At 33.2% G+C, this 25,954-nt stretch overlaps 3 protein-coding genes across 5 annotated transcripts; 1 reads left to right on the top strand and 2 right to left on the bottom strand.

Moving 5' to 3' along the window:
* Window positions 1–589: 589 nt before the first annotated feature.
* Window positions 590–8,463, bottom strand: LOC105956472 (receptor like protein 27). Of its 2 annotated transcripts, XM_088813876.1 has the most exons (4): window positions 7,813–8,459; window positions 7,170–7,316; window positions 6,452–6,696; window positions 590–806 (listed from the first exon to the last, which is right to left on the bottom strand). In XM_088813876.1, exons 1-4 carry the CDS (start codon window positions 8,432–8,434, stop codon window positions 738–740), a joined length of 1,083 nt encoding a protein of 360 aa, XP_088670002.1. In that variant the 5' UTR covers window positions 8,435–8,459; the 3' UTR covers window positions 590–737. The 2 variants fall into 2 exon arrangements, with proteins under 2 accessions (XP_088670002.1, XP_088670001.1); XM_088813875.1 differs by lacking the exon at window positions 590–806 and having other exon boundaries at window positions 5,147–6,696; window positions 7,813–8,463.
* A 6,898-nt stretch (window positions 8,464–15,361) lies between these two features.
* Window positions 15,362–18,748, top strand: LOC105956590 (ADP-ribosylation factor 2-B). Of its 2 annotated transcripts, XM_088813878.1 has the most exons (7): window positions 15,362–15,499; window positions 16,787–16,944; window positions 17,419–17,489; window positions 17,881–18,000; window positions 18,102–18,220; window positions 18,376–18,457; window positions 18,544–18,748. In XM_088813878.1, exons 2-7 carry the CDS (start codon window positions 16,797–16,799, stop codon window positions 18,547–18,549), a joined length of 546 nt encoding a protein of 181 aa, XP_088670004.1. In that variant the 5' UTR covers window positions 15,362–15,499; window positions 16,787–16,796; the 3' UTR covers window positions 18,550–18,748. The 2 variants fall into 2 exon arrangements, with proteins under 2 accessions (XP_088670004.1, XP_088670003.1); XM_088813877.1 differs by lacking the exon at window positions 15,362–15,499 and having other exon boundaries at window positions 16,757–16,944.
* Window positions 18,749–21,620: 2,872 nt separating this feature from the next.
* Window positions 21,621–23,747, bottom strand: GOLS3 (galactinol synthase 3). The gene is made up of 3 exons (XM_012980442.2): window positions 23,192–23,747; window positions 22,465–22,785; window positions 21,621–22,089 (listed from the first exon to the last, which is right to left on the bottom strand). Exons 1-3 carry the CDS (start codon window positions 23,528–23,530, stop codon window positions 21,757–21,759), a joined length of 993 nt encoding a protein of 330 aa, XP_012835896.2. The 5' UTR covers window positions 23,531–23,747; the 3' UTR covers window positions 21,621–21,756.
* Window positions 23,748–25,954: the final 2,207 nt, after the last annotated feature.

The raw sequence follows: 25,954 nt of genomic DNA, 5'->3' as shown, positions 1-25,954 counted from the left end.
TACTTGAAATTTTTACCACATTCTCTAATAAGGGCCTAGATAATATATTACAAACAGTTTTTAAATACCTTGAGCCATTTGAAAGGAATAATTAAAATGGTACAACTATACAGTTTGACAATCTAAAGCAGGGGAGTGACCTTTGAAAAATCTTTAATAATTCCCTACTGTTTCAAAAATCATAAAATTCTATACTAAAGTACATTAGTAAGTTAGGAGTTTATCCAAATTGGAATAAATCCTTTTGAGTGAGAAAAACTTCGTATTGTATTGTAAATACTACAATAACTCTGTTTCAGAGCAGAGTTGGTAAACAATTCGTAATTAATTCATTGCTTATCGAAATAATGCAAAAGACTTATCAACGTGAACCTAACAGATGGTCCTACGATACTGTAAAATTTCATGTAATAATGTATACAAGAGATAATTAACACGAATTATTAAACTACTAGGCATAACACAATACATAACTAGCCGATGGGCATTTTATAAGGTTTTTAGGAAAAATTGCCCTAAAGTTACATAAGTTTTTGAGAAATTATCATAACATATATCAAAATAGGTAATCTTAATCCTATGTCACATTACACATTATGCATCAATAGTAAGTTCCTCCAATAGGCGGAAGGGAACGATAATAAACACCTAAAACGGTGTCGAATGTCTTTAAGAGTAAAGTGTACAAATAAAACCACATTAGTATATTAAGAGCACCCAAAATCCACCATACCTCCTTATGAACTCTTCTCCCGATCCACGAACTCAACTTCAACCACGAACCTCGGGTTCGAAATCGGGTAATCCTACAAGCAATTCAACACCTATATGAGTCTTTGAGACTCAATGAGAATTCCATAGAATATCAAATACACTTAGACAAGGAATCATATAATCATACATATACATACATGTACAAGTATACATATACCTTAATCACCATTTCTTTAAGGAATTTTATTGATTTACCTTTACCTCTCGGTTTACCTCTTAGGACTTTTCGATTTTGCCTCTTAGGACTTTTCGATTTACCTCTTAGACCTTCCTTTCATCATTTCATAAGGAATAAGAGGAGATCCCTCGCAAGGGAGTCGTCGTTCTTTTCCACATATATTCATTCAAGTGCTCATATAATGTGTGAGAAAATCATTTTCTTTAGTCGGATATCCTTTGAAAAATCAAGTAAAACTTTAGACAATAAGCCTTCATTTATTTGGAACCTGTTTCATAAGTGGAATCAAGCCACACAATCTTCATCTCATTTTTTGGGTACCGGTCCCTCATACCCCGTGCTTATTCGATCTATGTTTTACAAGACTTTCCACTTTTAAAAACGTGCAAGTGAGGTTAGTACATACTTTCATTCAATTCAAGCAACTTGATTAGTTGTGTGACAAAAACATTTTTCGGATATCCTTTGAAAAATCAAGTAAAACCATAGACAATAAGCCTTCATTTATTTGGAACCCGTTTCATAAGTGGAATCAAACCACACACTCTTCATCTCATTTTTGGGGTACCGGTCCCTCATACCCCGTGCTTATTCAATCTATGTTTTACAAGATTTTCCAACTTTAAAAATGTGCAAGTGAAGTTGGTATATATTCTTCATTTCACATATTCAAAGTTAGCTGTCACATAAGCACACATATGTCCACATATTCACAAAGGCACATAGTTTAGTCACACAATCACAAAAGCAAGTAAGACACATAACAACTCAAGCAAAGAACATAAATCACATATTTACACATATAGCAAAACAACTCAAAGCATTCGGTTATTTATAATTACTATCTCCAAGTTTCATTAATTAAAGTTCAAGCCCTCTTTCTCAAGAGACTTGAAGTTTTCTTTCAAGTAGCACCAAATTTCCATTTATTTCATTTTCTTTCCAAAATATTCGAACCATCAACAATTCAATCACACAAAATTCCATTTTTATTAATCTTGTTCTCGATTTTTATCTTCGTATATTATCACTCATAGATCATAAACCATGGATCGTAAGCTTCCTCGACCCGGAGGGAGTACACTTACAACCACGTAGGTCAATATATATATATACATAGAGACATATACTTATATATAGCACATATAGATTACAAATAAACCATGGATCAAGTACTTTCTTCGACCATCCATGTTCACGAAAACCATGGATCGAAGTTTCCTTAAGATCACGCAGGTCTAGTATATATATATATATATATATATATATATATATATATATATATATATATATATATATATATATATATATATATATATATATATATATATATATATATATATATACATACATACATAAAAATTAAATTACAATATTATTCTTAGTTCTTCAAGATTATATCATTTAAAACTTAGATTCTTACATGCATGGATGATCTAACAATAAACAAGTAAAGTACTATAACTTCCCAAATTTTCGGCCATTAAGAAAAAAAAAAAGGAGAAAGAAGAAATAATATTGGTGAAGAATCACTTGTAGCAAGAATATGAAATCTCACCTAGATTCTCTTGGGAATATGAAGGAATTGGTGGACTGAATAACCCACTACAAGAACACTTCTAGTTGAAGAAACTTCTTTTTGGAAATGAGGAGAGATTTTGAGCTTCCTACACTAATAATTTCAAAATGGAGAAGAAGGAAGAAGGATATTTTCTTAAGAAATTTAAGATATGGTGGAGAAGATGAAAATTCACTTGGGTGTTGGGTTCTATTTATAGAGTTTTGCAAGCATTTGGGGGTGTTCTTGGGATTTCTTCTTTAGATGGGTTGGATTGAAGATGGTTCTATGGCTTGAGCTTGAGTAAAAATGGATTCTTGGTGAGGGGATGGTGGTGATGGCCGAATTTAGGGAGAGGAAGAAGATAGAGAGTGGGTTTCAAATGCTTAGGTGGAGAGAGAGAGAGAGAGAGAGAGAGAGAGAGAGAGAGAGAGAGAGAGAGAGAGAGAGAGAGTGTGTAAATGGGTCTTGAATTAAAAGGTGAAGTGGAGTACAATTCTCAATGAAGAAAGTAAAAGCCACTTAAGCCTTCAATTCTCACAACTAATAAGCATTTCTACATTAAAGAATTGTACACATGGAAAATAAAATCCATGTGTGTCTCCACATGGCCGAAAATTACAAGAAGAGTGGGGAAAATTTTATTTCTAAGTTTATTCACTCATTTAATTATCTAATATGCATGAATTTATTATTTTTCTAAAAATTTAGTGCATGCATAAATATATTCCAACTATCCAAATTAAATTCTAGAATGCAATAATCTAATTAAAGTATGAAAATTTTCAATTAGTTATTTTTCGTGTGAAAATTTTCAAATATTCGATCCTAATAAATCAACTAATCACATAATTTAAGTCACACATAAAGTACATCAAGAATGCATGTTTAATTATGCTAGCTCATAATAAATTATCCTATTAGCACATAAAATTTCTAAACGTAAAATCTACTTATGAAAAATAATAAAAATATAAAACGAGTTATCCGAAAGGGCGGTGTGTTACATTCATTATAGCAATGATTCAACTATATATTAGAAACATATTAATAAAAGATTACGAACTAAATCATATAAATAATAAAAGCGCACATCAGAAGTCAGAAATGAATATGTTACCAAGCTGTCTTCGTTAAACTGCAATTGTTTACTCATTCACATACATAGAGTGAGGTGTGCTAATACTGCAACCAATTAGTTATGTTATATCAATTCTAACTATTTCAGATAGCTTCAAAGAATAATTATATATTAAGGCCCCGTTTGGTTGCCAAGATAAGCCATGATTAACTAAATAGTTGGACTTAATTTGATGTTTGGTATCCTCAATAACTTGCCGGGTCGACCCGCCAAAACTATATAATCATGCCTTATCTTGCCTTATCTTGGCTTATCTTGCCTTTTAATGAGTTTTTTTTTATTGCACCTTTCAAGCTCCAATAAAATAACTGGGTCTCATTAGATTATTTAATCTTATCTTGGCTAATCTTATCTTGCCAACCAAACGAGGCCTTATTTGAGCATCATAGAGCTTCGTACTTTGCATATGTACCCACACTTGCATGCCTTGGTCCAATATCACAACATTCACATACATATGAATACTATATATTATAGTTCATTTGACAAAAGAATTACCCAATAAGAAATATGAACAATTCATACTAACAAGTACGATACCTCGTATGTGAAACAACCCGCATGTCGTGGAAAATTTTCGGATAAAAGTCCTGCTAATAGTATTTGTTCAGAATTTTTCTATCTCACATCCTTTGTTCTTCGTTCTACTAAGCTTCCCACGAATACAGACATTACTAACATTATAAACTGATGAATTACAAACGAAAGAGGATGTTAAAAACAGAGTCCGACGAAGAAGACAAGAGATGAGTTAAAGTTGCAGAGTAGTTTTAGCGTAGAGAATTATTTTTAGAGGTAATAACTTCCACCTACCATTTTATTTTCTTTCTTTGTAGGGTTGCGCAAGTTTCTTCAAATTAAAATGCATATCAATCGCTACAATGTTTGAGTTTTCATATTAAGTATCCATTTAAAACCATAATAAATACGTATATGAATTTTGAAGTTTGCAATGAGAGTATGTCCGTTATTCTTCTAAAGACAAATGAATATGGAATTGCTAACTGTTATTTTTCTATACACAAATGAATATGAAATTATTAACTATTATTTACATAATTACCCTTAAAATCATATTTAATAAAAGGTTATTTTTGTCCTTACAAAAAAGGGAAGAAACCACTATGAAATTGGTACTTTTATAGATATATAATAGTATAGAATATAGATAGATAACTTTTTAAAAGCTTTTACAACTATAAATATATTATTTTTAATTTTTTGAAACCATCTATTCGCCGGTTAACCGTGGGACCTGACCAACTGTTTCTTTGAACATGCGGTTTGCAACAGGCTCGGAACCGCCCTACATAAGGGCCTCTTATGGTTCTAGTATTTGAAGAACCGAAACCGTGCCATGCCTAAGTCCAAATTTTTTGTCTTGTTTACGCCAAAATCTAAATGAAACTTAAAATTGTAGAAATACTTCAATTTTAAAATATATTGAAACTAAAGTTAATCTGGTATAAGAAAATTCAAAGAATAACCCAAATTATTGATCATGGAGTTAAACAAGATTGGGGAGATTGATGATATTATATAATTGTTGCAATTGTTTCTTTTTTCTTTACATTTTGGTAGTTAAGGTATTGCAAGAATAGAAAGAAATCTATGTTAAAGTGCTTATATAATAATATCAAATACTAAGAGTAATTTCAATTCAAATAGAATACAATATATGGTTCTAAATTTTAATGTATTTTATGAAGTTCAATATTATAGTTCCACCACAATGAAAAGACAAGCTCAAAACTTGCATCTCCAATCAAGTTCTCCGTCGTGCAACATTCCTTTTCTTGTTAGCATGTATCTTGTCTTGAGCATTGAAAAACAGGCCAACAAACCATTTTGGTCTTTGATACCGGAAAATAAAATAACTGATCGTAGTTCCAAATACGAACCCACATCCATACCCCAAAACAACAGCTTGCCAAGTAAAACCATCCATAAAATTGGAATCATTATCACCTTGTGGCAACACTGGAAACAAGGTTTGTACATTGTCCTGTTTGCATTTTTTTGTCAATGGAAATCCGCATAATCCCGAGTTTCCCATATATGAGTTGTTTTCAAATGTAGAGAATTGCCCGGTACTAGGCTGAGGTATCTTCCCAACAAGATTATTGAACGAAAGGTTCAATATAGAAAGAAACGTCAACCTTGTCAACTGCAATGGAATTTCCCCCGCCAATTGGTTGGAAGACAAATCCAATGACTCAAGCATGCTTATATTTCCAAGAGATGCAGGTATATTTCCTATAATGTTATTACGAGATAAATTCAAGTATCTTAGAGAATTAAGCTTTCCTATGGACCGTGGAATAGTTCCGGAAAATCTATTACTAGACAAGTCAATGGTCGTAAACGCATTCGAAATTCTCACCACAGAAAGAACCACTCCTTTCAGAACAAACACCATTGACTCTTCAGTATAATACGGTGAAAACCAATTTCTTTTTGTTGTTCTATTCACTTTGACATTTATCATCGATACGAAATTCTCCAAGTACCTCGCAGGCAAAGAGCCGGTAAACTCGTTGTGGGATATGTCGAAAACTTGCAAACTGGGAAATGAAATTGAAGTAGTCTTTGGATCGAGAAATATTGTACCATAAAATCTATTAAATCTCAGGACCAGGACTCGGAGTACAGGGAGAGTTTCTATCCAAAACGGGAACGTGTCTTGTATCTCATTATTTCCTACATCAAGAACTTGTAGTTGTACGCAGTTAACGAGAGATGTTGGTAATGGTCCCTCAAATTTGTTGCCATTGATGCTGAGTGACTGAAGAACACAAACCTTAGTAAATATTTCTGGAATGAGGCCACGTAATTGATTTCCCTTTAGATGCAATGCCGCTAAAGATCTACTCAAGTTTCGTAAGCAATGCGGGATTGATCCTTCCAAACTGTTGTGTGATAGATGGAGAAATTGAAGGTATGTTAACTTGCAAACAGATGATGGAATATCCCCTCTTAGTTTGTTGGAGTGAAGATCTAGAAATATGAGTTGTGACAGATTCCCAATGGTGTTAGGTATTGGACCTGATGAAAATTTGTGAAGGCAAATAAGATCTTTAAGAAAAAATACATCTACTCCACTTTTTTCTTTAAGATCTTATAATGAGTAAAAATAGCAGACAAACTAATTACCAAAATCTTTACAAAATTAATTCTAAAAATAAGATATAACAACTTATCAACTTTTAAAACATCTTATTAGACGTAAGAGTTTATCAACTATTTAAAATAAATTTAGCTAAACGGGTCCTACGTATTGTAAATGCTACCTCGAGAATAATTAGAATCCCCCCAAGAATATTTTTAAATTTGGTATCCACGATTTTCTTTCTAGCTAGTTATCTTTTTTTTTTTTTAAAGCATTTATAGCTAGTTATCTCCATCTAAAAACATTACAAATACATGTGTAAGTACGAAATAAAACGTCATATATCTATTATTAAAAAAGCATGAAAATAATAATGTTGAATTATGAGAAGGTAGGAATATAATCGTACCGCTTAGAGAGTTGTCGAAAAGGTGTAATTCTTGAAGGGATGTCAAGTTGCCAATCTGAGTTGGTAATGGTCCCCTAAGTCCGCTGGATGAAAATTCCAACAATTGTAGTTGAGGAAATTGATTGAACAAGTCGGTAGGCAGATGTCCTGATAAGACGATATACGGAGGCACATATGTTATATATAAAAGAAAGAAATGCTAGGGCAACCTAAGAAACCCTAATGGCATATTTGACATAATTGCGAATGTTTACTTATTTTTGATTTTTTTTTTGTATCAATACCTTTAAAAATAATATGTGACAATGCTCCTAATCCCCTACGTTATTATAGAATGACTTGAATTAATTAGTTTTTTTTTTCATGTTTGAAATATGATGAGAATACAATATATCATATTTTAATTTAAATATAGCAATATAAACTTATGTTTGCTATGTCTTGTGAACCTAAAAATCTCTGGGAAGCTGCCCCGAACACTAAAATTTTGGCTCCCCCACCCTTACATAGATTTTGTTCATGGGTCCGCCTCTAGCTACCTAGCTAGCTAAAAGGATATGAACAAGATCGATAAATATAAGAATCGCACATGTGAAAACTTAAAAGAAATGATAAAGATTCAAGAAATATATATCTCAATTACCAGCAAAATTGTTGGAACCAAGAAATAATAACTTAAGGCGCGTGATGTTTCCAAAACCCCTGAGCACGTTACCAGAAAAATCGTTGCCATATAAGTAGATTTCCTCAAGTTGTGAACATTGGTCCAAACTTGACGGTATTTCTCCATACAACCGGTTATAAGATGCACGGAATACTCTGAGCCGTCGTCCGTAAAGATTATTGCACATGTCCTTTGGCAGACTTCCATACAAGCTATTGTTTCTCAAGGCAATAACTTGCAATCTTGACATGTTGAAAATCGACAACGGAATAGGGCCGTGGAACAAGTTTTCGCTCATGTTTAGAGATACAAGGAACGAAAGATTCCCGATCTCGGGTGGGATGGGGCCCACGAGACCCATGTTAGAAATATCCAACTCTGTCACTCTATTATGACGAGAGCCACAAGTGACTCCAATCCAACTGCAAACTGAGGTTTGGATGGTCCAGTTATTTGTTAGGATATTGTGAGGATCAGACGTAATATGGGATTTGAATGAAAGAAGCGATGATTGATCGATGTTGATTGTATCGCTACTTTCTGCATCGATCACGATTAGAACGAAAATTAGCAAAAGTTCGCAATTAATTAACATCCCCATAGGGCTGAAATTATATTTTTGAACTATGAGTATATACAATACACACATAATATGTTATAATTTATAATGTTTAAATGGAAGAACATTAAATTACCACAAGTTAAGTCAATGGCGAAATTCAGCAATATTGACTAAAGTAGCATCTCTTTTGTGACTCCAATAATGCAGGTAGACTTAATTAGCAGCCCTAATTAGATATTTGATGTCAACGCTTCCTATTTTACGGAGTTACATTTATTAGATGAAATATCAAAATAAAACCCCTTTTAATAACTCGATTAGAGAATAAATTTTTTAATTTCAAAGGATCGAATGGTAGTTGTTGGGTAAAAATTAATACGCAAATGCACTTATCGTAAATAAGTAATGGACTCCTAAGAGTCGAATGGCAGCTGACTTGGAATAGTTAGTTGTTTAATTCTAAGTAATTTTTTTTTTACAATCGCAATCCAAAGGTGACTAGTTTATATTATCAATCTAAAATGAAGGAAATTAAATACGAAAAAAATATCAATAAAGGGGAACCTAAGATTTAAATTTTGCTATACAAGAGTTGTTCACCAAAATTACTCAATTATGCAATTAAAATCTCGATTATTAGCCTGAAAATCTCAATTAGTCATACGGGTGGTAGATAAATCTATTTTTTTACCACAAGAATTAGAATTTGATGAAAAAATAGTGTTAAGCGTGGAAGATGCTCGGACTTTATGGTTTGTATAGACAAAGATAGATATAGAATAATATAGACACAAATAGTATTTGCTAGTCAAGTCAATGAAAGTTGTTAAAAAAAGAAAAGAAAGAATAAAAAAAAAGTCGGATGGAAGAATTCCACAAGTTCAAGTGTTCAACCAAGGAAGCATTTTTGTGTCATGTTGCATATAAGACTCGGACTCGAATAATGCACAAAGACTTGATATTCATCCCTAATAAGAAAATATATTTTTTGTTGAATAATAGAAGAACCGGCAATCAACTTATTAGGTAAGAACGCACACGTGAATCAAGGTAATAACTGTTGTATACACTCAAGAAAGTCGGAGTCGGACCCACAACAAGTACTTAAATTGTCCAATTTTAAGCATTAAATTCTCGCAAATATGATCCTAGCCGAATCAAATTGGGTTTGTTGATTAACGCTAAGCTTATACATAAAAGTAAGAAACGGTATGGCAACTTAAGAAACAATATTGATATATTTTTATTTTTTTAATATTAATTATTAGTATTTTTTTATCTTTATTATTATTATTATTATTATTATTATTATTATTATTATTATTATTATTATTATTATTATTATACCTCTATTTTCCAGCCTATTTTCTCGGAAACAATAATTTGCTTCATTTATTTAATGATCAATTTCAAATGGGGTGATTACAAATAAATCCATCAATGGGTACTTATTCATAAAGAGATCCAGACAAAAAATTTCTCTTTACCAATAAGTTCACACATAGTCCAGATTTTTGTAAATGACTAAAATAACCCCTCATATTTAAATATGCTCAAATTTCATCCTTAACTTTATTTAACCTCAATTTGACCCCAAATTTTACAAATTATTCAATTTTGACCCAAACTTTTTTTGTCAAATTTTTTTTTTTTCAAAAACTTTTTTTTCCCTCCGGATTCCGGCGTTGACCGGCGGCGGTCAACGCCGGTCTCCGGCGTTGACTTTTCAATTTTTTTTCTTCCGGATTTTTTCGCCGGTTTCCGGCGTTGACTTTTTCGATTTTTTTTTCTTTTCTTTCTTTCTGTAACTTTTTTTTTCGTTTAAACAACAATATTGTTGTGATTGACAGTAATATTAACTATATTATTGTTAAACACAGTAAAATTAACTAAATTACAGTTTAACACAGCAATATTGCTATATTAATCTCTAACACAGTAATATTAACACAACAAAACTCATTATTATTGTGTAATAGAGTAATATTACTATGTTGATCGTTCAACAAATGTAAACATAATAAAAAGCCAAAAAAATTAATATTACTGTGAGTGACAGTAATATTACTATAACAACAGTAATATTACCGTCAACCACAGTAATATTACAATAATAGACAGTAATATTATTACGTTACTCCGTGAATAACTCAAACAAAACAAAAAATCCAAACAAAATAATAATATTCATGTGCTTGACAACAATATTACTATAACAACAGTAATATTACCGTCAACCACGGTAATATTATTGTGTTTACAGTAATATTACAATAATAGACAGTAATATTATTACGTTACTCCGTGAATAACTCAAACAAAACAAAAAATAATAATATTGATGTTGTTGACAGTAATATTATTGTGTTTACAGTTATTTTACTGTCAACGACAGTAATATAATTACGTTGACTTGTCAACAAATCAAACAAAATAAAAAAAATAACAAAAAATAAAAAAATAATAATATTATGTTAATTTACTGTCAACGGCAGAACAATTACATATTCATGTGCTTGACAACAATATTACTATAACAACAGTAATATTACCGTCAACCACGGTAATATTATTGTGTTTACAGTAATATTACAATAATAGACAGTAATATTATTACGTTACTCCGTGAATAACTCAAACAAAACAAAAAATAATAATATTGATGTTGTTGACAGTAATATTATTGTGTTTACAGTTATTTTACTGTCAACGACAGTAATATAATTACGTTGACTTGTCAACAAATCAAACAAAATAAAAAAAAATAACAAAAAATAAAAAAATAATAATATTATGTTAATTTACTGTCAACGGCAGAACAATTACATAAATGTATTGTCAACGGCAGTACAATTACGTTAATTGACTGTCATTGACAGTATAATTACGTTAATTTACTGTCAGTGACAGCACAATTACAGTCAACGTTTAGCGGCGGACGTAAAAAAAAAAAAAAAAAAAACTTAAAAAAACACTAAAAAAAGTCAACACCGGAGACCGGCGAAAAATTCCGGAAGAAAAGAAAAGAAAAATAAAATAAAATAAAGACAACGCCAGAAACCGGCGAAAAAATCCGAAAGAAAGAAAAAAAATTGAAAAGTCAACGCCGGAATCCGACAGCAACATTCTTTTTTTTTTGAAAAAAAAAGGTTTTGGGTCAAAATTGAATAATTTGTGAAATTTGTGGTCAAATTGAGAATAAATTAAGTTAAGGATGAAATTGGAGCATATTAAAGTATGCTAAAAAAAAAGTCAAAATTGGATTTGTGTGGACAAAATCAATTAAATTGGGGTTACAATTAAAAATTGGGTATAAATGATTGGGGGTAATATTGGCCTATACATGAATGTTTCCTTTATTTATAATAAATATTAAATGGATGGACTTATTGATGAAAGAGATATAGCCCATAAACCTATAATAATAAAGATGCTTGATTGGGGACTTGTGCACAAAAACCCCTATCTTTTATTGCATGAAATTTATTTTACTATTAATAATTAAAACCGTTAATTTTCGAGGAAACTCAATATTTATTTATTTTATTAACAAAGGGGATTTCGAGGCATGTTTCTATATCTTATGAAAATTTTATACAATTTTAATTTGTTATTTGTGAGATCAAATTCCCAAACGGCACAAATACAAATATTCATTTTTTCTCTCTTTCGATAACAATAATCTAATTCCTAAAAATCTCCTTCCAAATTCCTAAAAATTTGCTATCAAATCAAAACAAATAATTTTTTTATTTTCTATTATTTTCGGATTTTTTAGCCATTTTTCATTTATTTTTATATAATATTTTTTTGAATAAAAATATTTTTTTTAATTTTGTTTTAAAAGTTTTTTAAATAAAAAATTGAATTTTTTTTCTTGACAGATTTACAACTCCGAATATGACTGTAGTTGAATATGATGTGACTATGTAGACATATTCTTTCTTTATATTGCATTTTTTTTTACATTTTCAACTTAAAAATTCCAATTATATAATGTGATATAGTTATGTATACCAAATTATATAAAACAACGAAGATTCCCTATTGTTTAAAAAAACAATCCAATCAAAATTCACACAAAAAATAAAAATTTTGAATCTAGTTATTCGAATACGACTATAGTCATATTCAACAATAGTCATATTCGAATATGACTACAATCATATTCGAAAAATACATAAATATGAATATAGTCATATTCGAACATGACTATAGTCCTGTTATGAAAAAAAAAATCGAAAAAATACATAAATAAAGATAGAAAAATAACGAAAGAGAGTCATGGGGAGTCGACGACAACGGCGATGGTGGCGGTGGTGAAGGAAAGAGAGTGAGAGAGGCGGCGACGGTGGTGGTGGTGGTGGTGGACAAATCTGTAAAAATAAATAAAAAAATGAGAAAGATAACGAAAAAGAGAGAAATAGTCTTACGTGGAAACGAAAGAGGAGGCGGCGGCAACGAGCGGCGACGGTATTGGTTGTGTATAAATCTATGTGGAGATGATGGTGGTGTAAAGAGAGAGATCGAGAGAAACAACAAACACGAGAAAAAAAATCACTAATCGAGTGAATCAACAATAGTCAAATTCGAACCAGAGTAGTCACGTTGATGCTGATGTTTCAGATTTGGAGAGAAAAAAAAAAGAAAAAAAATCGAAAATAACGAAAGGGAGGGAGGGGGAGGTGACGACAACGACGGTGAATGACAGAGAGAGTGTGGACGTGGCTACGGTGGTGGTGGTGGACAAATCTGGAAAAAAAAAAGAAAAAAAAAGAAGAAAAAACTGAGAAATCAAGAGAAAACGAAAAAGGGAACCCTCCATGTAACGCATCCGACGAAGGGCGGTGACAAGGTGGGGGAGGCACCTCCGCCACCACTTGTATGGAGGAGGGCCTCCTGCATTAGGTTTCGGCCGACTGGAAGTTTTAAGGTATTTTTGACTTCGATGGTGACGAATGCACGAACAACGATGGCTATGGTGAGTGGACTACGACGGTGGTGTGAAAAGGATGAAGGAGGGCGCCGCCGGTGTATACAGATCTGGAGAAAGACGGAAAAAGAAAAAAAAAAAAAAGAAGATGAGAGATCGAGAACGAGAGAGAGGGGGGAGTGAAAGAGTGAAATAAATTATATCACGTTAAAAACCTAATCACATAAGGGCACTTTAGTCTTATCATGTTTGGTTAGGGGGGTCTCACTAATTAAGAATGAAACTTGGGTGTAGGCAAAAGTCTCTAATAGTCAATTGGATTTAGTTCAAAATATTTTCCATTTGAGGGTGTATTGCATATTTCCCCTTAGAATATTCACAAAAAAACTCCACAATTTTCCACTAAAATCTTTACCACAAAATTCCACCATCTGCACCTTAAGTGAACGATACATTCAAAACATCCGAAGGTCAAAAGGAGCAGGAATCCACGTTCTCGAAGAAATAAATTAAGAACGCTTGTGTAGAAATAAATTAAAAATAAAAAATATTTTTTTTTTGATTTTGTTGTTTTTGGTGAATTAAAATTTAAAAAATAGGTTACATTTCATTCAACACAATCTGAACCTGATTCAGATTTGATAATTATAAGAATCTTGTTTTAGCTGTTTAAGTTTAATTTTGGGAATGATCAACCGTCGGCTAACTATATAAAATTTAAAGTTCACAATTTTGTTGTGCAAAATTAGATGAAATATTATGTTGCATTAGCTAGCACAAGTTACATAATCTGTAGGTCATCTGATATGGAAGTTTAAATATCTTGTAATAAATATTTCATTAGAAGAAAAGAAAAGAAAAAAAAAACCATCTTAAAACAGAAGAGGGTTAAGCACATATGATATAAGGGAGAATGGTGGATTAAAAGTTGAAGGATATTTATGATATTTTATATTGATTTGATGGTCAATAGAGATAATTTGCAGGTGAAAATAACACTACTCTAATTTTATCTTGAAAAGAGAAATAAGAAAAGCAAAAAAACAGAATTAATGAATGGTAGCGGTGGGAGATGGTAATTAAGTGAAATATACCACAATTGGTGAAATTTATCACTTATTTTTCTTATGATAAAAATACATAATTTTCTTTTACTTCTTTCGTTCTTGTTTCTAAGATTTTGCAATAACTTGCGGAAGATCGTTTAGAGTTTATTTAGATATGACTTCAATGGTTGATTATTAGATAAACATGAGTTCATCGTGTACATTCTTCATTTTTTCTACTGCAAATTTGTCAAGTCTGTAATTTATGTATTGCTCGATATAAGTCAGATATAAATCCAAAGGCTAAAAAATAAATGAGTCGAGCTTGAGTCAGTAACAATAAAACCCAGTGATATTTGTGAGCTTGAGTTATTGCAATAAAATCGATGGTATTTGAGCTTGAGTCAATAGAACCCACAACTCAAGCTCGACTGACATGGCTTGATTGCCAACTCTGATATTAATACCCCATGCACATGCATATAAAATAGACATAAAACATAACACAACATAACCACAAAAAAAACGCACATATGGATTGACCTCGTACCCACAACTAGGACTATAAGTCGAATGGAACATATTGGAAACAAGATTTTCGAAAAAAAACTATTTTTTTCGGAAATCAAATAAAAATTCTAAATCTCTGATTCATATTTCAAAGATTTTGGAATTTCAAAACTTCCAAAAAAAGAAAAAATACAATTGGAACAATTTTTCAGAAATTTAATTAAAATTTTTCAAAAAAACTTACAATTGAATTTGAAATTTAATATATTGACACTTGTTAATGCTAATAATAAAAAAACTTACAAAATATGGAACTGTTTTTCTATAAATTTGATGTTTTCTTTTTTAAATTAATATTCACATAATTTTATTTGGACATTCTTTTGTACACAATCGGACTAAAAATCAAAATATTTGAAAAATAAAAAAATAAAATAAAATAATAATAAAATAAGCACAGAAGTAATTCAAATTCAAAAGGAGGTCCAAGTATAAAATTCCCCAACTCTTCATTCATCGTAGCGTACAATTGCAGCAGCATTTGGTTTCTCCACTGCAGCCTCCGAACCAAGATCTGCCCTTTCTCTCTCATTTTCAGATCAATCGTCTTTCCCGGTAACATCTCTCTCTCTCTCTCTCTCTCTCTACATTGTATATGTTCTCTGTGTGTTTGTTTGTTAGTAAGATTGCAGATCTGGACATGTGAAAATCAAATTCATTTCCTCAATTTTGTTTATGTACACCATGGATGTGTAAAAATTGATTGATCTGATTTTTGTTAGGCGCGTGAATTGAATCATTGAATCAGCCTTGTGTTTATTTTCACTGTAATTGATCATATGACTACTGGCTTTTCCTTTTTGAATTTAATTTTCAATATTTGATTTGCGATTTTTTTTTTAACCCCGAATTTCCTGTGCGTTGAATGGGTGGTTTTCGTTAGATCACATTCGAGCCCGTTAGTGAAAATTTCGCAACCTATTCGAAGAAATGTCTCTTAGGTCTTTTTGATTCAGTATTGATTGGATTTGAATGTAGACTAAGGCCTCGTTTGGTTTGGGAGATTAGCCATTATTAACTAAATAATTGGACTTTGTTTGATGTTTGGTATCCCCAATAATTTGTTATTATGCATTATCTTGCCTTCTATGCTTTCTATTGGATTTTCCAAGGTCCAATATATGATGGGATTTGATTAGATTATTTAATCTTATCTTGGCAACCAAACGAGGCCTAACAGTCTAAAAAGTTGATTTGATTAAATTCTGGTGGGAGGTCACTTTGGTCTCCTTCGTTGATCGATCAAATTTAGTTTTATGATTTTAAAGTGTTTTACTTTCGGTAATACCTTCTTGAATCATATTGCTCGATACTTCCGAAATAGGTTCTCCCCGTATACTAATCAAAGTGGGACGTAAATTCTTTGCAGTTGCATCATGGGATTGGCCGATAATCTTGATATATTAGGCCCCGTTTGGTTGGCAAGATAAGATTAAATAATCTAATGAAACCCAATTATTTTTTTAGACCTCGCGACTTCCAACAAAAAAACTCACTAGAAGGCAAGATAAGCCATGATTATATAATTTTGGTAGGTCGACCCGGCAATTTATTGGGGATACCAAACATCAAATTAAGTCCAACTATTTAGTTAATCACGGCTTATCTTGGCAACCAAACGGGGCCTTAAAGTATTATATCAAGTATCAATTAAGTGTTTGATACTCCATTTTGATATCTCCCCATTGGAGTTGCTCTTACTGTATAAAACTATAAATTCCTTATGGTCGTTGTACGATTCTTAGGCGTTTTTCCTTTCCCAATTATTGCTATTACATACCGACTATTGTCATTCACAGCTTTTTAATATAATAATTTTTTTTTATATTTTGGGTGCAACAGGTGACTAAAAATGGGGTTATCTTTCAGCAAGTTGTTCAGCAGATTGTTTGCGAAGAAAGAAATGAGAATTCTTATGGTAGGTCTCGATGCGGCTGGTAAGACCACTATATTGTACAAACTCAAGCTCGGTGAAATCGTGACCACCATTCCTACAATCGGTACGTTTCGTTTCGTTTGTGGCCCTATGACATTCTTCTGTCAATTGATATTTTTCTGTTTAAATTGTTTGGTAGTTTTTAGTTGTATGATATTGTGCCCTGCAAGTGTGATAAGTTGTTTCGATTTATGATGAAGTATGAGAATTCCAATTCGTCTATTCTTGTGGTCACTTATTACACCACGAATTTCAAGGTTGTTTATCAAACCAAATAAATAACACCTCGCGTTTCACTGGTTATTTCCCTATCTTGGTTCTTGGTGTATCGACATTTTGTCACTTTTGATGTTTTGAAACATATGTCATAATTTTTTATTAATTCTTGGTGTATCGGTATTTTTTCACTTTTGATGTTTTGAAACATATGTCATAAATTTTAGTCTTGAAAAATCGTAATTTTCCCTCTCATCAATTCATATACAAGCATAGGATACCCAACAGGCTTATCTTTGAACTTATTCGATATTTCGTACAGGATTCAATGTGGAGACAGTGGAATACAAGAACATTAGCTTCACTGTCTGGGATGTTGGGGGTCAAGACAAGGTATAATTATCAGATTACACGTTCAATATTACATTTTCTGTTGGTCTGAAATCCTTGTTGTGCAGATGGTTGACCTTATACTGAATTGAATTGACTTAAATCGTGAAATTAATCAGCCAATTTTGTACTTCGAGTTTACCTTGTTTTGTTCTTTATTTTAAAGTTTATGATGGATTTATTTATGTACTTGTGATGTATTATTATTATTATTATTATTATTATTATTATTATTATTATTATTATTATTATTATTATTATTATTATTATTATTATTATTATTATTATTATTATTATTATTATTATTTTTATTTGAGCTTCAATGCTTCTTCATCTTTTGAGTAATTATAATCTGCTTCTGACTATTGTGTATTCTGATACCTTTTATGCATAGATCCGACCATTGTGGAGGCATTACTTTCAGAACACTCAAGGGTTGATATTCGTGGTCGATAGTAATGATCGAGACCGTGTTGTTGAAGCTAGGGATGAACTTCATAGGATGTTGAATGAGGTAATATTGAACCCATTTCCTGATAGATGGTTTGTGGTTCAAACAAAGAAATTTAAAATCTCTCGGTTTTTTTCGACAATTGTTTGTTTTGTACTGTGTAGGATGAACTTCGGGATGCAGTGCTTCTTGTATTTGCAAACAAACAAGATCTTCCAAATGCTATGAATGCTGCTGAGATTACTGACAAGCTTGGACTTCACTCTCTCCGTCAGCGCCATTGGTACTCTCTCTCTCTCTCTCTCTCTCTCTCTCTCTCTCTCTCTCTCTCTCTCTCTCTCTGACACAAATACAAACGCACATTTTATGTACATTGTCGTCTTCGAGTATATCAATCATGAAAGGCTACTAAAAGGCTTCTTTTGGCATATCTTGCAGGTATATACAGAGCACATGTGCTACCTCTGGAGAAGGGCTATACGAGGGGCTCGATTGGCTCTCCAACAACATTGCTAACAAGGTAGGGGCCTTATTAAATTCTTGGTAATCATTTTTAACCTAATCGCAATTTCTAATTTTGTTTCCTACTTTTTATTGCATCCACAGGGATAGAAAGATATGTCGGAATAATTGTTTGTTGTTTACCAGTTTGTTGAACTGAAGATTTGTCTTTTTTATTTTGTTTTATGGCTTTTGTTCAAAGTTATTCAATGCCGACTCCTTTTGTCCTGTAGATTATCTCCATTTTTTATGGAGATTCGAAATTTGCGTATGTAATTTCAGCACTTATATAGCTTGTCTCGTCGCGCTTCTTTGGCTGTTTTATTTTTCAAATGAGAATGCATCTCTCTCCTCTATGGGTTGATGATAATATGCAACTGATGGCTAGAGAATGCTGAATTTTGTGTGACTTAAATTCAGACAAAAATGAGCCTAAAATCCTTGCTGATATGTTCAGACATAATTTTATTTTACCTAAAAATTCAACAAAAATATATTTTACCTAGAGCGTCTATTAGGAAGACTCTCTCATTATTTTTTTTTAGTAGTAGGCCCACTTTGTTATTTGTATTTGAGAACCCCAACTCCTCGTAACCCCATTTTTTGCCCTTATATTATTCTAATTTCCCACTCCTTTTACCCACTGCCTATATATCCTTCTATTTTCTATCTTTTTTTAATAAATTTATTTTGTAATAAATTCATATTTTTATTAATAAATTCGTCTTTTTTTCCTTGACAGATTTACCACATCGTAAACAGCTACAAATTACAATAATCAAGTACCAAATTCCAATATGACTACAATTTATAACAAAACAACTATAAAAACAACTCAATTCAACTACAAATTTTAGCAACTATCTACAAGCTACGATTTATAATTATCCACTACAATTTATCGAAAACAACTACAAAATCATCATAACCAACTACAAAATCACCGAAACCAACTACAATATTATCGAAACCTACTATGAAAAATATCGAAATCAATTACAAATAACAGAAAACTACAAAAAAAACAACTATAATTTGCTAGGGAGTCGGAACTAGATTGCCCATTTTCCACCGTCGGAAACAACTGAATGAAATATACATAAAATTAGCAAAAACCCCACGGCGTTTCAAGTGCAATGATGAGCCGCCGGAGAGGCTCCTCCACCGCCACTCCCTCATTCGACAACCTCCTCCTCCTCCCATCACTAGTGCCATGCCTCGAACTCCACATCTGAAATCTCCTCCCCGTGCCACCACTCTCCTATTGTTGTGGAAGGCGATGAAATTGAAGTGAGCGCGGCAACTGGGGCTGAGGCTGGTGAGCGGAGTGGCGCCGGCGGGGGAATACACTGCGGCGTTTTGACCGGGGAGAATGCTAGTTTCTGGAGAGAAGGGACTGAGGGGAGGGTTAATAGGGGGATATTACTTCTGATGTTGTTGCTGCTGGTTGAAGATGAGGAGTAGTTTGTCTGGGTGTCGGAGAAGCAGCATGGTGTTGTCGGGAATTACTAATACATGGTATCATATAGTTACAATGATAGTGCACCTTAGTATTTTCATTGTTTCGTAGTTATGGTTTTCATTGTTAGATTTTTTTTGCATTGAGTTATGTAGTAATCCAATTTATTTATTTTTTATCGCATTGTCAAACTAAAAGTCGTGGAACTGGGGTTGTAGATTCCAACGTTTTTTTTTTTTTGAAATTGAAGGTTATGCGCGTGGAAATTCAATTAATGCATGGAGATATCAAATATTGCATAATGGGAAGAATGACATTTTTCAAGATTCTAATGAGTTTAGGTTTATGTTGAAAACCTATTCAATTGCCAATAGTCGATCATTTGAGTACAATAAAAATGATTAACAAAAGATCACAACGGTATGCATTTTTGAAAATTGCAAGTGGATGGTTTATGCATTTATTGTATCAGTTAGATAAGTTATTTGGTATTCGGAAATGCTATCTTGTGCACACTTACGGTGATGCTACTCTTCGTAGAAGGTGTCATCTTAAGGCCGATGGTACATGGCTTTCACAAATTGTGCGCGGCGGAGTGCAGCGGTGTTGCGGTGGCGTTGCTGTCTCGATCAAAGTGGTGGAGCACGGTGAGATCCGAAAAGAGGTGGCGGCCAATGAGGAGAACTTGTGGTGGAGGGACAGAGACCGAAGGTGACGGTGAGTGAGGGAGAATAAGGTCGGGAGGAGGAAAGAGTTGTTGCAGAGATTTTCATGGAAAAGAGGGAAAAACAAAATAGAGAATAGCGAGAGAGAAGAATGGAGGCGAATGTTTAAAGAGGTGTAGGATTAGGTCATTTATAGAAAGGGCAAAATAGGAAATCCATATGTTCCCGTGGGGTTCTCACTAATTAAGATCAGATTTTGATTTTTTGACTAGGAAGGAAAAATTTATTGGACCTCCCCATATATATTTTCAAAACTAGGGGGTTATCACTCATTTCCCGTAATTTTAATCCCTTTCATTTTGGTAACTAAGTTCCTTATAACCTAAAGATATCCCTTTCTTACTTCAAATTTATAGCGTTTCTGATCTAAGACTCCAAGTTAAATCGGGTTTCTCCTCAAATAATCGTATGACCTCTCGGAGTAGCCTTTCAACTCCATCATTTTGTCCTGTCATAACTAATTATCCAATCCCACAAACAACACAAGCATGATTGTTTCCTAACAGCACTTCTCGTACCGCGATGAACTCTAGAGATTCAAACCATTCTTTGTTAGGAGTTATACGAAATGAACATCCAATGTCGTTATACTACGAAAAATTGGATCGTTTTATGGGTATATTGTCTCACGAGACTACCTACACTCGTCAATAGAGGGAACTTCGGAAACAAAATTAGTGAAATTTTATTTTTCTCGACCTTACTAAATTTATAATGCGATTGTATACAAACCATATTAAAAGAAGAGCTAAGACTTAAATTGGATATCTAACACAAATTATCAACTACATCAATGAAACAAAACAAACAACATGAATATATAATTAGCTGCTGCTCTTTTTAATTCTAATAAATAACTTATACACAAAAATACTACTACAATTATATTCGTATATCTCCTTAAAATACACACAAACGCAACGCTACAATAAATATAATTGGAGAAAATTTTCTACAATTGTATTTTATTTTATATTTCGTAATGAAGAAAAAAAAAATACCAAATAAAATATATAAACTATAATCCAGGAATAAAATTACAATCCCTCCTATTCTTTGATGGGCTTGATTAATAATAGCTCAAACCCATCTAAAAAACAAAAAGGCCTATACAATACACATCAACTAATAAACTCAAGCGGCGGAAGGGGCGGCGATAAAACGAACACCACCAGCCTCCGTCAACTGAGCAGGTGCGGCGGCGGCGGCGGCAGTAGGAACGTAATCCAATGTCTGGTCGTTGTAAATATCCCACCATTTTTGAACGAGCATTTTGATGTCTTCCCTTTGCATGTTCTCTTCTTCGCCGGTGTACCGCCATGGCTTGGACCCCGCCGCACAGTAGTGCACCACCTTCACCTCCGCCACCTTCACATTCTCCGGGTGCCGCCACAGCATCGCCAATACCAAATTGTACGCATTCGGAATCGGCTTGTATATGTCCTTAAAGAACATATTCAACAAATCCTAAACCAAAATTGAAAAAAGAAAAAAAAAATATTAATAATCAGACATACAGTAGAACCTCGACAAATTAATAATCTTGTTAAATAATATTTGTTTCTGATCCCGACTCTGTAAGAACGTACTAGATTATTAACTCGATAATTTAATATTTCCTTACATTAATAAAATTTCACTAGTCCCGACTGTATTAATTTATAAAGGTTAATTACCTGCTCAGCAAATGGGACAAATTAATAATCTCGTTTAAATAATATTTTTTTTTCTGATCACAACTCTATAAGAAAGTATTAGATTATTAACTTGTTAATTTAATATTTCGTTAAATTAATAAAATTTCACTAGCCCAGACTGTATTAAATTATAGAAGTTAATTACCTGCTCGGCAAATGGAGTGGGAGGGGTGATTCTGAGTGTGTGAAGAAGATCATGGTAAATAGGGAGGCTCGGCTCGAATACAAACATGCCGGCATTGAAGTAGGGCGCGGGTTTTGGACCCAAATCGACGGGCCATTCGACCCGACCCGGGCACTGCTGGCAGTACCCGACCCGGTACTGAGGAGTATGGCTCCACGTCTTCTCGCAGAAACAATCCATTACAGCGTATAAAAACCCGTCCGGCAAATCGAAAAGGTGATCTATGTTGTCGTAAACCTGGATATCTCCGTCCAAGTATATCATCTTGCTATACTCCACAAACTGCAATATAAAATATAGGTTAAATTACGGAAAACCTCTTGAACTTAGGCTAAATAAAAAAAAAAAAAAATCACCTATTCATAATTACCAAAAACCCCCTAGGTTTGTTTCCAGGCTTACACCAACCCCTTACTTTTCACGGATTCTTTATTTATTTCAGGGAATAATAGACTTTACACAATTTATTTTATCGCTCACCTATTTACCATAAAGTATAATAAACTATACACATTTTCTGTTAAAAGAAATTAGAGGGGGATTTTGGTTATTACAGATAGGTGGGGGCGTTTTTACGTAATTTACCCTAAGTTCAGGGGTTTTCTTGATTATAATTAAAAATAAATATTTAATTTTTAATTAAATATTATAATTATTTTTTTCATTGATTAATAATTACGTAACGTACCTCCCAAATGCGAAGCTTGGAGTAGTTGATGACGTAGTAAGCCATGGCGAACTGGGTCTGGTTCTCCGGCGGGTAGATGGGCTCGATCTCACGCACTACGCAGCCTTGCTCCACCAGCTCACGGCGGTGTGCCGCCGGAACGTCGGGCAGCACCGCCACCACGAGTGGGTAAACAGCGCCGACCTTCCTCAGGCCTTTGGCCAGACCCACCACGCCCTTCACGTAGTCGCCGGCGCCGGCCAAGAAGGTGACGTAAGCACGGCTGGGCAAACTCCCGGCCTTGACTAGACCTGATGAAGAACCGCGGCTCGAAGGAATGGTCGTGATTTTTGGAGCCATTTTATTTCTTGATTTCAATCAACTATGTGTACTGTGTTTTTTATTTTTTAGAGAGAGAAAGTGAAACTGAAAGTCTGTTTGTTTAATTTGGTTGATTGCAGTGTTTGAAATTTCTTGGGTTATTTGGCCTGTTTATATAGAAATTGAGGGGAATGGGAAAATAAATAAATTATTTTTCATGGGAAATGACATCTTTTTGAATTTTGGTTTTTAAAATAAAAAAATAGAAAATTCGCGGATGAGGCAAAAAACGTTTTTCGTAATTTCTTCCAGGTGAGGATCTGATTGGACTAAACGACGTCGTCGGACACCTGTACGAGTACGACATAAAGGATTTTTTATGGGTAAATTACAAACAGGTCCCTGAGGTATGCTGAAATAATTTTAAGGTCCCCATGGTATCGATAATTACAAACACACCCTGAAACATTAATAGAAACTCTAACAGGATAATGCGTTGGATGAATTTTCCCGTTATAATTCTAAGGAACTATTAATTTCAGGAAGTGGTGGAGACAACATAGAGCTAAGGGGTGATTTAAGAAATGTAGGGGGAATCATGTCATCCACTGCTCTATATTGTCTCAATTACTTCCTGAAACTAATAGTCCGTTAGAGCTATAACGGGATAACTTATCCAATGAATTATCGCGTTAGAGTTTCTAACATGTTTTACGGGAATAAATATAATTATCAATACCATAGGGACCTTAAAGTTATTTTAGCATACTTTAGGGGTATAGTGGTAATTTACCCTATTTTTATTTGTTTCTTAAACTAGTGGGTTACCCCTCGGAAAAGGTGGTTTTCTCAAAAAAAAGAAAAAGAAAAGAAAAAAACCTCGGAAAAGGTGGTGGTGTTAGGTAATGGGGATTGAAGTAGAGGCAATTGTTTAATCAAATGAATCTGGACCGTACACGTGTGGGAGAGGGGGGAAGTTGAATGATTGGACGGCTAGATGTGGGTGATGAGAAAGTTCGAGAGGATATGGGCGGTGCAGAGGGAGAAAAAGATGGGGTAAGAAATTTATTGTCTGAATAAACTAGAACATCCTTCTTTAAGGTATTAGGGCTACAATCATAGTGAATATCGAATCAAAAAGAAATTAGTCCGCGCTCTAATTCGATTTGAATCACTAAGACTGTACGTCAATAAGAAATATATGAATAAAACATTATGTATAACTTTTAAATTTTGAGTTATTTAATATTAAAATAAAAATTACACGTGTGTTTTTGTTAATGGAATTCGATTTTCTTCTTTTAATGGACCGTTCGTTTCAAATGTGCACCCATCATAAAGATATAAGAAAAGAATGCATAACGATCCACATAATTTCGATATTATAAAAGGGGAAATATGCAATACCCCCCTCAAATGGAATATATTATGAGTAAAACCTAATTGACTTTTAAGACTTTTGCACAAACCCACATCCCAAACTTAATTAGTGAAACCCCCTTAATTAAACATAATAAGACATAAGTACCCTTATTAATAGTTTTTTATAATAAATCAAATATTCAATCACGATATCTTTCCATAACCGTTTCCCTTTATTATAGGCGGACGTGATTCTCTTTGATACACAGACGTGAGTTCAGCCGAGATTAGGAGAGAATAGAGATTTCATCGCCATTCAACCATTCTTTGTTCGTTGCCGGAGTTAAACTGCGTTTGAAGGTTAGAGATTCTTCTTTATTTTTGTTGGTTTTCGTTAATGGGAAACTGCGTTTGAAGGTTAGAGGTGCTGCTTTATTTTTGTTGGTTTCGTAAAGGGGGCTGGGCTGTAGTGTGTGTATTCAGATATGTGTGTACGTAGAACCGAATTTTATTGTTTATTTTTGGGTCGTCTTAATTGGTGTAAAGGATTGTTACTGATTCAAAATTTTATTCCGTTTTACACAGAGTCACGTTGTGACTACTCTGTAAATTAGTTGTTCGTTTTGTGGTAATTGATATGCTAGTGTAATTTATTGTAATTTGTTTTTTGCGTTACTTGATATGTTAGTGTAAGTTTCAATGTGTTTGTTGTTGTAGAATTGAATTCGGATAATATTATGTGATTTGCATTTACAGAGTAGTGCAGATTTACTCATCAGAAGTAGTCACATAGTAGTCACATTCTGAAATTTTTTTGGTGTAGTGCTGCACAACATGTCGTCAACCTTGATGATTGTGTTGAAGTATGGAGGCTCGTTTGGGGTGAAGATATGTCAGGGTGATTTTGTGTATGAAGACCTCGTTAGCTTTGTCACCGATAAGTGGTGCAGTTTGAATGCGAGGGATGTATCGATGACTTACAACGTTGATGGATATGGCGAGGGTATGCTTGGCGATAATGCTTGTAATTTGTTTTTTGCGTTACTTGATATGTTAGTGTAAGTTTCAATGTGTTTGTTGTGGTTGAATTGAATTCACATA

The sequence above is a fragment of the Erythranthe guttata genome, chromosome 14 (genome assembly GCF_056151865.1).
Source record: "Erythranthe guttata isolate IM_541 chromosome 14, IM_541, whole genome shotgun sequence".
In the NCBI taxonomy this organism is placed as follows: Eukaryota; Viridiplantae; Streptophyta; class Magnoliopsida; order Lamiales; family Phrymaceae; genus Erythranthe; species Erythranthe guttata.
Note: the sequence above shows the minus strand (reverse complement) of the source record. Positions and strands in the feature narration are given on the sequence as shown.